The sequence below is a fragment of the Musa acuminata genome, chromosome BXJ1-11 (genome assembly GCF_036884655.1).
Source record: "Musa acuminata AAA Group cultivar baxijiao chromosome BXJ1-11, Cavendish_Baxijiao_AAA, whole genome shotgun sequence".
In the NCBI taxonomy this organism is placed as follows: Eukaryota; Viridiplantae; Streptophyta; class Magnoliopsida; order Zingiberales; family Musaceae; genus Musa; species Musa acuminata.
This window is the reverse complement of record NC_088337.1, coordinates 31,666,076-31,681,116: the sequence shown is the minus strand read 5'-3', so window position 1 is coordinate 31,681,116 and position 15,041 is coordinate 31,666,076. Positions and strand designations below refer to the sequence as shown.

Genomic DNA, 15,041 nt, shown 5'->3' with positions numbered 1-15,041 from the left:
GTTTCTCAATTCTGCAAACAAAATAACATATTTATTTAATTCTTTTTTGGCTCGTTGTAAATGATTTAAACACGAGAGCATCCAAGCATCCTTGGTCCGAGGCTAGAATAAGGACAATATCTACTTCCTTCAACAATAATTATGTTTTTATTACTCTCTTTCAAATTTCAAATCAAGTAAAATTAAAACTTATTATGATGGATGCTTTAGTAATAAAAGTCATAAATTATCTATTAGAATATCTTTCATATCCGACTCAAAATCATTTAAAATTATCTACATCGATGTTTAAGGCCCTACCCAACAACTTATTTTGATAATTTCAGATTTTATGTCATTTTCGCATATTACATTACTAAATATACATGGTTATATCCTTTGAAATATAAATATGAAATCATCACGATTTTTACTCATTTTAAAAAGATGATCAAAATTTTTTTCAATATATCATTAAAATAATTTACTCTGATAGAGAAGATGAATACCTAACCCAAAAAACTTCTATATAATATCTCAAGTCACTATCACACAAACCTCAACTAGTTGATCTCACCCTTTTACATCAAGAATATCATCGATTTTTTGATTAACAAATTTTCAAACTACAATCTACTACAGTAATCGTATGCTCTCCCCGATCTAAAGCTAAAATCTGATCGTTTCCAAATCTTGATCACCCTTGGGAATGAGCAAACACAATTAAGTGCATTAAAGAAATCTCGGATGTTTCAACGATAGAGTACTCGATAGTAAGAAATTAACATCTTCTGAGGCCGAATATCACGCAAGCATAGCTTTGTTAGTGCCTTGACGAAGACGTAATGATATTGATTAGGAAGCCTGAAGCAACCGTGTCGAGATAGTGATGTTTGTACAAATAAGTCAATAGAAACATACATCGACATCCTTCCGTCGTTAGAAATTGAAGCATACTACTTGGACTTGGCACGTGATACCTTAGTAAGCCAGGACTAGTGTGAGATTTAAGATGAGCATGTGATACCTCTTAACCTATGTTCCAAGGCCTAGTTCCTTCTCCAAAAGAATTTGTCTATAGAAAATATATTGCAACATTTGTTTTATATGAGAACGGCCTTCTCTCTCTCTCACACTTTTTTTTTTTGGCTTCCTTTTATAGTTAATACAACGAGGGAAATACAATGAAAAAAAATGCTAGATTTGAGTTATGTATATTTCTAGACAATCTGTGACTGAATACCATGATCTTTGATTGCGAAACCTTGTGATTAATGGGGATATCGTATGGAAGTCGCCATCAGTGGCATCACATCCGAGATCACCTCTCACCAGCAGGCTCATAAATGAGTCATGTGGGCGTGACAAGACTCGCCATTTACGTGCGGATCATGTCGCGGCCAACCAGGGAGACCCTAACCCGAGGAAGAAAAAAGAGGGCTACGTATTTGCCAGTCAATTAATTAGGAGTACCCTCGAGAATTCCATCAAAGAAAAAGACCAAAGAGCTACTTAGGCACTCACCGGTCACATGGAAAGAGCGTTACGCTCGAAGCTTGTTTAACTACGGCAAACAGAGAGGAGAGGACACTACCAAAATAATTAACATTATATAAGAGCAACATAAACATTTTAAAAAAATTACAACAGAGACAGGTAAATATATTTCTGTTTCAAAAACATTATATGATAGACACCCAAAAAACACCGTCATAATCCCTAGAAGCAATAATTGCAGACAGCTTTCGACTTCTAGAAGCAATGAAGTAATCATGAAATGCTAAACAAATTAAATTTCCGTATCATATTGTGCAATTTTATGTTTGTTTTTTACACGAACCCTATCAATCCGTGTACACAAGAGACGACCTAAAGAAATTTGTGGAGTAGACCACAGACATTAATCCAGGATTCATGTTACTTGCTTATTAGGTTAGACACAGTCCTTCCGGTCAAAAACGCTAAAGCCCATGCTGCAGGCTCAGGTGAAATGTTTTTTATAGCTACAGTTGAGGCTGATGAGAGTACTCCCAACAATAATGAAAGGTTGGACCAGATCGCGCTCGTCAATTTTAGCAAGAGCTGCACATATAGTTCGGTTGGCAGCTCTCGTCAGATCAAAAGGAGAAACTCGTTAAGATTCTCATCGAGTAAAGTGTTGCTTCCTCTTTACACAATAACAAAACAAAGGATATATAGTTTCCTATAGTCCATTGGTTGTAACAAACCCTTAACACTAATGCGGAGAAAAATAGCTCAGATTGCCTTAATCTCTCATTTTAGAAGAAGAAATAGGTTCTTCCTCGTCATTTTTTAACTTAATAGGTGAGATACTAGATCGGAAAGAAGATATGACAAGGACAGGCAATATATTGATCATATCTTTGCATTAACATGGGGACCCAAAGTAATTAAGATGGTTTTTGTCTGTCGGTTCCAGTCCGAGAGCTGAAGGGGCACAAGAGAATAGAGAGGTTCGATGGTCAGTATTCTAGACATCGACCAATGTTAGTTGTGGATGATACAGAAACAAACATTGATCAATTAATGAGGCGTATATATTCTTAATTCCAGCTAAAAAACATACGGGCAGTTCTTCATCTCAACCAACACAACTTGAGCGTTAAAAAGAAAAATAGTATACAGATGGGAAAGATACTAATATCCAGATGTGAGCTACCTATAACGAAGATATGACCTCATCAACGTCATTCCAGTACCACTGACCATCGATCAACTACCTACTATCATACAGCCCAAAGTCTAGTTCCACCTTTCCCGGACATTAATACAGTGAAGCTATCTGGTGAAATGCCTAGAGCTGATGGCCTTGCGTTCCTGTACAGTCCAAGAATAAAACTCACAGAGGTGAAGAGAAAAAACTATTGTCTACTGTCAGAAATCAGTCTGCAGCAGAGAGAAATCATTGGTGAAACTGTATTTTCCACCAACTCGACCAATGCCCCAGATGATACCACAACGTTTCAGTGCATTTAAATCACATACAGAGGTTGGTAAAAGCAGTCCTTTTTCCCAAGGCATATGTAGTACCACCTTGCATAGGGAGCGGGTTAACGTAGTCGGCAGGACTGGTCCAGCTGGAGAAAATTAATCTCATAATAGAATAGAGGACAAAGCCTTCCCTCCCCCCCTCCCCCAACCTCTCTATATCTGTCCATCCTACACCCTTTTCTATTTTTTTTTTATGAAGTCAAGGCTTTTGTTATTTGAAAAGTCAAGGGTTTTCGCCCTCCGAGAATCCAGACCTGTGACTCTTGTCTTCACCTCCTAAATCCACACATACAACCCACCATCCATCCAAGAGCCCAACTATAAATAAGACCCAGTGCACCGAAGGTTTCCTCATATCATCTCATCTATCCTTTTGTTTAGGAAACTCTCTATCTTCTTCTACTTCCTCTCCTCCTTGAAGATGTTTCTTCCTGGCCTTTCTTTTGTGACAGACTTTTCTTCCCTTTCTTCATAACCAGCTAGTATGGGCTACTACAATAATTTTTAGTTTTGGCACACCAGCATGGCAAAAGTATGGAAAAATCTGTAAAGCTCAGGAGGGATAGCGCCATGGGTAAGTAGGAACTTGTGTTCTGTTTGTCTAGAGGCGCTATCTATCCTGAGTTTCATGGGTTCTTCCTACTCCACGAGGAAACTGATCGATGGGTAATATTCTCGTTCTGTTTTTCTACTTTATATCTGCCAGTCGAAGTTGATTTGATCTCACATCACTGGTAGCAGAGGCATACATCATTATCTCTGTAGAACTCTCCTAACACCTCTTTCTAACTTCCAATAAGCAAAACAGTTGCACCATTCCGAAGCATGTCAGTGGCTCTCACTTATTTTATCATGGCAAGTTTACCACCTACTAAAGACTTTATCAGTCTATTTTCATACAAATGAAAAGAACATCTTATACATACAACACCTCTCTCTCTCCCTTAGTTTTTCCTCTTAGTTTGAATCATCCAGTTCTGCAGTGTAATTACATATCCGGTACTTCTAGCTTTTCTTAATGTAACAATCTGCTTTATGTCTACAAAGGAAAGCCAACTTGGGTTTTCTTTCCGTTGGTTGCTTCTAAATCACTACAAGATAGTAAAAAGAAGGGAAAATACCAAAAAGGATGAGTCAGGCTGGTCGCAAGGTGACCTGCAAGTCACGGCGCTGAGGTTACTTTTCACCTTAAAATATGATTTAGATGTTTCTAGCACTCGAGAAATTCCACAGATTTTGAGGAACAATTTCAAGATCATGCCATATTACGATTGAAAAATTTTTATGCACCCTATCAAGACCACAAGGCCTTTACAGCACACGATGATCGGCCAGATGTTTTAAATCTTGTTCATGCAAAAATCTGAAAATTGCATTGCCTTCCTTGTCAAGTATATAAGTACTTGTACTCCATCATGTTTTATGCATAAATTTATGACATTTCAATTTACGTATGAGTGCATTAAGATCATGTTTCTGCTTTCTACTACCAAGTTCCAGGTCAAAATTACATGGTAGATTCCAAATTTGAAACCATACCATCGTTGATTCTGTTCGTCACGGTTCTTGACCAGGTCGGCTGACGAACACCCTTAAGAGTTTGGATTTGGTTTAGTGATTTTTATTTTATTTTTCAAAATTAGTTCCTTCGAGCTCATGTCCAAAGTCAAACCCTAGACGTCTGAACTTGACTGATCAAGGCCTAGTAATAGTTTCAATAAAAAAGATAGAGGAATACAACTAAGAACTAGAGAGATTTTACTCACACCTAGAAAATGGAAAACCTATGTAAGACCCATGTTTGGTAAATTCATTGTTTCAAGGAATTCTAAAAAGTAAAAACTTTTGCTTCGAAATTATTAAAGACTTACCCCTCGGTGGCCAATAATCTCTGCTGGATGATCGAATGATTTCTCTCCTTCGACCTGTTGACGATTTAAAAGAAGACAAAGAACATCAAATCGTCAACAAAATTGATCCTATTCGTTAAAACAACAAAAACAGAAGTAAACTAAAAAAAGAAAGCAGAAGTAATCCCAAAAGGGGCCCGAGTTAGTCGCCAAAGCTAAAAGAAGAATACCAGTTACAGGCGTTAGAAAAAAGTTGCGGTACAGAACCAAGCATGGCTCCGCAGGTCACGAGATGCATAAGCTTGAAATCAGTAGCAGCAGAGAAATTGGCAGCCACCTGAGCGAAAACAAAGACAGCTGTATTATATCTCCTGCTATTGCCGATATGGCAGTACTTCATGTGCATTAACGAACGGCAGTCATTTCACTAGCAACACATGGATCCCAATAATATAGGCAGCATGTAAAAATTTTGTGGTTGAACTGTCACGACGACTGTGAAACTGGAATTAAGCCATCAAGGGAAGGGCAGTAGAATACACGAATCAAAGAAACATACCATTATTATGATTGGAACCACCAAGAATGAAAGGAAAAGAACGATAAGAATGTGGAAACTGTGTTTAGGTGTCCTTTTTATCATAATTTATATAAAATTGTCTTGATAAATAGTTTACAACCAAGTTTTCTCAAAATTCAATCAACAACATATCTCAAGTAAGATGTCACAAACATTTCTTACATGACAGTCCTGACCTCGATAGCAAGAATACCTCCTTTTGTTGTGATCCCTTGGTGGGCAAATAGCCCAAGCCAACTTATTCTCATTTAGTCAGGTAAGATCGCTACTTGATGTTGTGATTGCTTCTTTACTGGAACACAAGAGTAGGCAAGCAGCCCAAAACCTCAGTATTTTCTTACTTTCATAATTCAAGAGATGAACATCAAAAAGGTGCAATATAACATATATGAGCATGTACATGTAACTAATGAACAGGTCCCAACTCTATATTAGAATCCTTCCTTAGAAAAATCAGAACCATTTGTTAGATATATTGTACTAGAAGAAAAGATGGAAGCTAAATATTGAAATAGTCGAGTTATATATGTCAACAACCTAATAGCTCAAATTTTGGATTGACATGGTGCCTGACCTGTTATATATGTTAATCATGATTAGTTAGAATATTCGTTAATATTAATACTCATTAATATTAGATATTTGATTTGAATGAGTTAAAAGTAAAAAAAGTTATAATAAAAGGATAGTGCTGTTAATGCACTTTGGTATCAAATGGTCAAAAATCAACAGAGCAATAGGAATCTAGACCCATGGCCACAGTGGATCACCAAGAACTTTCAGGTCCCAGTGGATTAAGCACTCAAGGTCAGTTTGAAGAGTAATAGTGCCTGAAACTAAAAGAGACAGCAAGACACTAAGAATCTAATCAGTGAAACTAAAAGAGTAGGATTTAATTCTCAAAGATAAAACCGATAAAAAATCACTGAATATCGGGTGAAACATGTAAGCTTTGGCCTGTTCTTGCTGAGAATCTCCCCACTGTTTCAGCTGGGTACTGATTTGAACATAAAGAGTTCTATCTGATAGTAACTGCAAACTTCAAATCAACCGGTTCACTGAAAGTCTTCGAAGCTTGATTTATTAGGCAGCACAGTTTCATCCTAATGACCAAGATGGCATACACCAAAAGAAACTATATATATTTTTAAAGTAATAATCACCATCTTCAAAGTCATCTAGATCATCTCTATTACAAGTGAATGTTTTTCTGTCTCTGAAATCAATTAATGGGCAAACAGTTTTTATCCTAACAAGATTAGCTTTGAAAAAAAAAAAGAAAAAGATTTAGCCCCAATTTCGTGTTATCACACATCAAGAAATTTGGAAACCTAATCTAATTACATTCAAAAAACAACTTCAAGCTTCTAGCATAATCTTTTCCCATCCTTGAGTGCAAATACGAAATACAAACAATACATAATCTTTTCCCTCATAATCTGTATTTATATAGCTTCACATATGATAATTCAATTTATAGTGCAAGTTTCTACTGAAATACTCTCTTTCTCGCAAAATCATAGAGATTTGAGAATATTGAAGTAAATGAACAAATAAAATGCCCAAACTCATGTTTGCAGGAAATGGTTATAGTAAAAAAAAAAAAACATAGAACATAAATGGTCATAAGTATGGTTTACAGTTCAGTTTTGTTTCAAAGATACAACTGTAAAGCATTATTTTCATTTTTTTCTCATACCAAACTATTTCTTAAGGTGCAAGTTCAGTTAGTTTTGGAGGATTTAGACCATGGTCCATGGTATGGTTTGAGGTGCATATGCCATGATTCATGACATTGTTAAGATTGCAGAGTATGTAACAATCACCATAATTCTCTACTTTTTTTCAGCATGGTAGGTAAATCTTGTTTGCAATCTGAGAACCATGATTCTTAATTCTCTTATCTCTTTCATCGGAATCTCAACACTTCAAACAAATCTAGAGAAACAAGACCATGGAATCAAATAAATCTAGTTTGATATCTGTAAAGTTCAAATCAAACGTGGAAACAAGACCATGCAATTTAATTCATCCGAGAACCCTAGAGAAAAAAGGGATCAGATCATCGCCCTGCCATGACCCTACCATACCCTCACGCACCAAAACGTCTCCAACGATGTCTGATCATCATGTAGACATCGATAACACCACTAGATGGGACACAACTCAAACGCTGAGAACAGGGGCACCGTTGACGTCTCACCTGGCGCTGCAAGGTGTTGCCGCTCCCCGGCGCGTTACAGGAAACGACGGAGCCGGCGACGAGGATCCGGTAGCCAGCGAGAGAATCGCCGTATCGTTGGAGCTCCTACCATCTCGCCATCGAAGGAGATCGCCGAGTATTCAGAAGGATCGAGGAGTGGGAGAGGGAACCGAAAACGATGGGCGGGGGATGCAAAGGGGCGCTGTTATTATATATATATATATATATATTTGGTCCTCCGATTTCGGGGAGTGGCCGTTGCGGATTACGATTCGGGAAACGCGAATCTTTTGTGCTAAGTTTCGGTATCACAATAATTGATGATTGCAGTTAGAAAAAATAAATAAATTAAATTAAAAATGAGGATATATATATATATATATATATATATATTACAGTAAATGATGGTGTATATAACACTTTGATGATCTATCACTTGTGTAACAATTGGATACCTTCAATCATAGATTTTGGATTTCTCTTTTCCAACTATCAGTATCATGAGAATTCGAAATCAGTTTATGTGAATCTCAAAGGCCAACCCTGCAACGTAGTGTGGTATATTAGTACTGCAAACAATGGCCCCACCATTCAGGCAGCTAAATTATGAATCAGAGCATGTCGATACGTGCTCGAGCCTCAAAAGATTCCTTTTCGACCCACTCTCGAGTCTCAAAAGATTCGCCTTTATCGACTTATATAAGTCAGCTGTCATCATAACCCTGTGGGTTTGGTCAACAGGTGCGGACACACACGTAAGCTATTCTGGTGGTCGTATCACTGTACTGCGCGACGCCCTGCACGAGGAAGGCCGATGAATTGTTGATTCGCCATGGACCCATTCAAATAAGGTAGCCGTTGGGACATGGTGGGATCTCCCTCTGACCGATGATCGCCCGCCCTCAATAATAGCTCTCCCAGAATCCTAGTCGCCGACACCCCATCGCTCTACGGCCCCAAAAGAGAACAGAAAGGAAAAGTAAACTAGCCGTTAGCCTCGAGAAATAATACCATCCTATATTCCAGGCAAGATATCTCTCAGTTCCCTGCCCAATTCCCAGCCTCCCCCTCCTCCTCCGTTCTCTCTCGTTCGGGGGTCTGTCTTCCTACTCCCATCCAACTTGCATGCGAATGAAGAGGAGGATCGGAGGATGCCAGCACACAATGCAAGAGCATATGGAGATGTGCGACTCCGAGAGAGCCCCATCTCAGCAATCTGCAACCGGGAGTAGTCTCCTCCTGCTTCTGCCGCTTCATATCGTGATGTTGTCGCTGCTGGCTCATGCGAGCTCAGCTTCGAGCCAGTCCTGGGACGGCATAATCATCAGCCAGGCCGACTACCAAGGCCTCCAGGCGCTCAAGCACGCCCTGGACGACCCCCGGGGGCTCCTCCGCGGCTGGAACGACACCGGCCTCGACGCTTGCTCCGGCGCCTGGGTCGGGATCAAGTGCGTCAAGGGCAAGGTCATCGCCATCCAGCTTCCGTGGCGGGGCCTCGGCGGGCGAATCACCGAGAAGATCAGCCAGCTCGCCGCCTTGCGCAAGCTGAGCCTCCACGACAACTCCATAGGCGGTCAGATCCCTTCGGCCATTGGCTTCTTACCTCAACTCAGAGGCCTCTACCTCTTCAACAATCGCTTCTCGGGTGCCATCCCGCCGTCCATCGGCAACTGCCCCATCCTCCGGACCATCGATCTCAGCAACAACTCGCTTGCGGGTAGTATTCCTTCTTCCATTGCAAACGCTACTAAGCTGTATAGGCTTAACCTTAGCCATAACGATCTCTCCGGTGCCATCCCCCGTAGCATTACCCGCTCCGCCTCGCTTACCATTTTCTCCCTTCAGCACAACAATGTCTCCGGACCCATTCCCGACACATGGGCCATCGGAAGTGGTAGCAGCCAAGTCTACCAATTACAGACCCTAAATCTCGACTACAACTCCATCAGCGGGAATCTTCCGCCATCTCTCAGTGGACTACAAATGCTCAAAGAGATCACACTTGGCAACAATAGGCTTAACGGAAGCATACCCGAAGAAATCGGTAAACTGTCGCTGCTTCAAACGTTAGATCTTTCACATAACGATATAGGAGGGAGCCTTCCTGTTACCATCTGCAACTTGTCGTCCTTGGTCGAATTAAGCCTGGAGGGCAACAAAATCGACGGCCACATCCCCGACAACATTGATGGGCTCAAGAATCTGTCGATGCTGTCGCTTAAGATGAACCAGTTAAGTGGCGGGATACCGGCGACACTAGGAAACATCTCTGGTCTATCGCAGCTAGACCTGTCGGAGAACAACCTCACCGGAGCGATACCGGCCACTTTGGTGCACCTGACTGGTCTGACTTCGTTCGATGTGTCCGACAACAACTTATCAGGTCGAGTGCCACTTCTCCTCTCCCACAAGTTTAATTCGAGCTCCTTCATGGGAAACATTCAGCTGTGTGGGTACAGCATTACCGTCCCTTGTCCTTCTTCCCCTGCCCCGACTCTGTCTCCTCCGTTGATCCCTACAAGGCAACGCCATGCTAAACTGAGCACCAAGGCGATCGTTCTCATAGTTGCAGGGGCAGTGCTGGCGGTGCTGCTTTTTGTGCTCTGCTGCCTGATGAGGAAAAGGAGTTCCTTGGGGAAGAAGACTGATGGCGGCGCTTCTGCCACCGGAAGAGAGGAAAAGCCCGGGCCTGCCACGGGAGCTGAAGCGGAGTCCGGCAGGGAGGCCGGGGGAAAGCTGGTACACTTCGAGGGGCCGTTGGCATTCGCCGCCGATGACCTCCTGTGTGCGACGGCGGAGATCATGGGGAAGAGCACGTACGGGACCGTGTACAAGGCCACACTGGAGGACGGGAACCAAGTTGCAGTGAAGAGACTGAGAGAGAAGATCACCAAGAGCCAAAAGGAATTCGAGACGGAGGCGTGTGAGCTTGGCAGAATCCGGCATCACAATCTATTGGCGCTGCGAGCTTACTATTTAGGCCCCAAAGGAGAGAAGCTTCTGGTCTTTGATTTCATGCCCAAGGGAAGCCTTGCAGCTTTTCTACATGGTAACTTCCGCAGAGTCCCTCGCATCCACACCCACAGCTTCCTTCTCATTGATGAACAGCAATAAGAATCTATAACTTCTTCTTGTCTGCTGACACAGCTCGGGGACCTGAGACGCCGATAGATTGGGCGACAAGGATGAACATAGCCAAGGGGGTAACTCGGGGTCTACTCTACCTTCACAACGAAGTGAACATGATCCATGGCAACCTGACAAGCAGCAACGTTCTGCTTGACGACGACGACAACGCTAAGATATCTGATTTCGGCCTCTCGTCCTTGATGACCAGTGCTGCCAGCTCCAATGTGATTGCCACCGCAGGCGCGCTCGGCTACCGAGCCCCGGAGCTGTCCAAGCTCAAGAAGGCCAATACCAAGACCGACGTCTACAGCCTCGGCGTCGTCATGCTCGAGCTCCTCACGGGTAAATCGCCTGCGGACTTGATGAACGGCATGGACTTGCCGCACTGGGTGGCCTCGATAGTCAAAGAGGAGTGGACCAATGAGGTGTTCGACCTGGAACTGATGAGGGATGCGGCGGGGACGGCGGCCGGGGATGAGCTACTGAACACCTTGAAGTTGGCCCTGCACTGCGTCGACCCGGCGCCGACGGCCAGGCCGGAGGTTCAGCAAATCCTGCAGCAACTGGATGAGATCAGACCGGACGCTGCCGGCGCTACAGGATCCAGCGAGGATGGTGGCTCCATTGCCGCTGCATCCGCAAGCAATGATTAGCTCAGTAGGATCTTTTGAATTCATTGATTCGTTTGAGCTTTAGGTCACGATAGCAGCAGCTGTGTCATGTAAATACAAATCTTAAGTAGGTCATGGTCATCATTAATTTTCAGTCACTCAAGGCCAAAACTTGAGCCAGTCTTTTCCTGCTGCATGGGAGATCTTTTCTCTAAAAGATCTCTAAAGAAAGCCCTTCGTTAGGCTATGCAATTAGTTTTCTAGTTCACCAGTGAACTTCTACGTGTTCGAATGACAGAAATTTGACATCGACAATGTGAATTGCACCCAACTCTATTAACAGAGATATTGAATTCATTGAAGATGACATCTGCAGCAAGCAGACAGCTATCAGAGACCAAAGGAGGAACTTACATATACACAAACAGGTAACCAGTATACAAAACACATTACTGATACGAGTTACATTTAAGGAGCAAAAACTCAACACAATGTCATATGGTCAAGGATAGAAGATGAAGAAATGATTATAATAAAGGACCAACATTCGTAGTAAACTACTACTACTACTATATTGTGATAAAAGATCTACACATTCGTGGTAAACCACAATTATATTCGAGAACTGAGAACGTAAATTGCATGGTACCTTTTGAGACAATAATGCGATCTTAGGATGTCCATGTGCTAAATGACCCTATGAAATAGTCAAGTCAATGACATCCAAAATATGTAGTAAGTGTATGTCGGGTCAATGAAATCTAGGAAATACTGGTATGAAAATTATTAATCCATAGATATAAAATGAATTGAGAACACGTTTCAAAAATAGAGTCATGCAATTTAACCCACTCGAGAGCTGCAGGTCACTTTGATGCCAATCCTTCTTTAAATATTCCTATAGCATCTGCAGCATACTGGTCTGCACCAATCGTAGCTCCAACTCCAGATCCACTTGGTTCATTGCCTGAGACAGACAAAAAACCCGAACCTTCATCCCTACTAGAGTAAAATCTTGCAGCAAGTTCTGTGCTGATCAATGAAGATAGACTATTCAGTGGTTGTTAAGTTCCAAATGATGATGTTAACAAGTGTTGACATCTCTTTCAACATTTCAAGCATTAAAGCAATGATGTGAACAAGTTCCAGTCTTTTTAGAACCTGCAATTCTTGATCAAGGTGGACTTACCAAGCTCCCAACAACAGATGGTGCAACCCTTATTGTCTGTATACCAATGAGAGAAGTGGCATTGGTGTTGTTCCAAGGTCCTAGTGAACCATCACTCAGAGGAACTTTTCCATCGAGTGCATTCAACCCAAAAATAATGTGTGAGCAAAAGATAGGATGAAGTTTCTGAGTGGTCTCAGAGAGAAATTATTCATCAACAGTAAAATTTGAACTTGCTAGAGAAGATTTCTACCCTGCTGTCTTGAAGAACTCATTCAGCTCAACCATCTGGGCATGGGTAAGCATCCTTGAGAGAAACCAAACATCTCAGAAGTGTTCTTGAGGAATGGCACACATGATTGCTGAGGATTTCCTGTGTTGAATATGACCTTATCTTGCAAGGAACCCCCGATGCGAAGTTTCAGCAGAGAAAATGCTGTAAAAGAGGAAGAAGATGATACCAAAACAGGGGAAAAGAACATCAGAATCATTCATCCTCAAGAAGGCAATTATTCTTCACAAGTAAAAAGGTTCACCTTTTACTGCACTCAACAAGATGGGGTTGCAAAGATTCTGCATGGAGGAAAAGATGAAACACCTCTGTCAATCATGATGTATGAATCAATGCTGTATTCAACTTTAGGTATCAAATCAAACTAAGACAAATGAACAGAGTTTCCTTGTGATCGATCCACAAATATTTAGATCATTTTCATCTAACAAAGACTCAAGACTGCTAATTATTCATGTTTTTTGTCATATCTACAGTTAACAATCGATCGAGTTTCCTTGTGAATCATTTTTTGGCTTCAAGACAATATCATTTTTTGTCATCTAACAAAGATTTAAGACTGCTAATTATCCACAATTTTTCCATTGCCACTCATTGGTTTAGACATGTTTCTAATACAAGTAATATGACAGATTTCTAACAGACTTGTTGTCTGAACCCTAATGTAACAGCAGAGTTACAAAAAAAAAAACAGATCCAAACTTTAGATAAGAAATGTAAGAAATATTTGTGAAGGTCAAGAGATATAAAGCAAGAATATACAATTCATGGCCCCCCTATTTGTTAAACCCTTGAGGAAATCCCTCAAAACGATCATGTACTCTACCACCAATATCCTCAAAGCCTCAATCCACCGCATGATCACATGCATGTCCCATAGTCACATTTCATGGTTGACACAGTCCAGATCCGAAGGTAGTCGAAACCTCACCAGATTGAGCATGGAACCCAACCCCCAGCAGCATGATCCATAGTCACATTTCTTAGGTGGCCACCAATCTAGAGTAGCACAGCACACACAAAAGCCTCATCTCTCACTGCAATGGCTGCCGCACCATCGACAACCACGGCCACCTTGCCTAGTCAACCGCTGGAGTAGGCTGTTACACAACCACAACTGCCTTGTCGGAGTCGGCCATCGAATAGGTTGTGGTTCTTTTTCTGAGAATGTTTGATAAAATAATAAGTGAATTAAATGAAGGAAACCATAATTGAAGTGAATGGTAAATATTTAACCTTAACGAAAAAAAAATGGCTTTAGTCCTATAGTCTTGCAGCACTACTTTCACAAAGTAACAATAACAATAACAACAAAGTTGTAAATCTCAACTATTTGGGATCAGCTACATAGATCTTTTGTCGCAATTGAGATCTATAAAAAACCATATATTTATTTAAGTTTAGAATAATTAAATATTTTTTGATAGTCTTTATTAAAGTCTTTTTAGGTATTCTTCAATCTCGTCTCATACCACTAATATTAATCATTTCATATCTTCTAACTATCACATTCTGAGGTCTCCACAGCACATGCCCTTTTTTTTCACAAAGTAGCAACATCAAGAAATAAATGGTATTTAACCCCACATCAGATTTCTTTTTCTTTCCTACAAAAGATAAAATTATAGTGAATAGTGATTTAAAAATTAACGTTAATCAAAATAAAGTTATTGTTAACGATATTCAGATTTACAAAACCCTATGCAACCAAATTTGTCTAACTAATGAAGAACTTGCCAAGGATTAAAGCTGAAATTAGAGACGTTTATTTTATTTAAAATCATGATTAACACAAATCAAGATCTCCAAATGAACTAGAAATGTACGAAACTCCCACGAGGTTAGGATGAATCAACGTACTCGATCTTCCCTCTAACACATGCATAGTAAGGTGTTCATTTGATAAGTAAATTATTAGTAGATCATGCAGGAGAGCCAGCTGTTTCCACTGTGGATATTCTGACACAAAACTCTTAAGAATGACAACAGTCAATTCACCACAATAATTGTCATCTTCAAACATAAGAAAATTTTGTCAGCCTCCTTGCCCACAATGGGTCGATGGACGCTGACCTATATCTACAATTTCAACTAATAACGATAAAGAGAAACTATGATGGGAAAGGCAAAAGAAAGATAAATAACAAGTTGCAATCACTGATCAAATATTGAAACCGATCGAGATTTGAGCAGTGTAAAGAACAAGCATCCCCGAGC

The 15,041-nt window shown here is 40.8% G+C and overlaps 2 protein-coding genes across 5 annotated transcripts; one reads left to right on the top strand and one right to left on the bottom strand.

Moving 5' to 3' along the window:
• On the bottom strand, positions 1-7,813 carry LOC135597700 (uncharacterized). Of its 4 annotated transcripts, XM_065091034.1 has the most exons (6): positions 7,625-7,813; positions 5,598-5,713; positions 5,072-5,178; positions 4,863-4,916; positions 1,504-1,569; positions 1-1,419 (listed from the first exon to the last, which is right to left on the bottom strand). In XM_065091034.1, exons 2-6 carry the CDS (start codon positions 5,667-5,669, stop codon positions 1,395-1,397), a joined length of 324 nt encoding a protein of 107 aa, XP_064947106.1. In that variant the 5' UTR covers positions 5,670-5,713; positions 7,625-7,813; the 3' UTR covers positions 1-1,394. The 4 variants fall into 4 exon arrangements, 2 of the variants coding, with proteins under 2 accessions (XP_064947106.1, XP_064947107.1); XR_010481376.1 differs by having other exon boundaries at positions 1-1,569; positions 5,584-5,713; XM_065091035.1 differs by lacking the exons at positions 1-1,419; positions 1,504-1,569 and adding an exon at positions 1,578-2,817.
• A 465-nt stretch (positions 7,814-8,278) lies between these two features.
• Positions 8,279-12,008, top strand: LOC135597699 (probably inactive leucine-rich repeat receptor-like protein kinase IMK2). Its single transcript, XM_065091031.1, has 2 exons — positions 8,279-10,673; positions 10,772-12,008. The coding sequence occupies exons 1-2, from the start codon at positions 8,750-8,752 to the stop codon at positions 11,404-11,406; spliced, it is 2,559 nt and encodes an 852-aa protein (XP_064947103.1). The 5' UTR covers positions 8,279-8,749; the 3' UTR covers positions 11,407-12,008.
• The last annotated feature ends 3,033 nt before the right edge of the window (positions 12,009-15,041 follow it).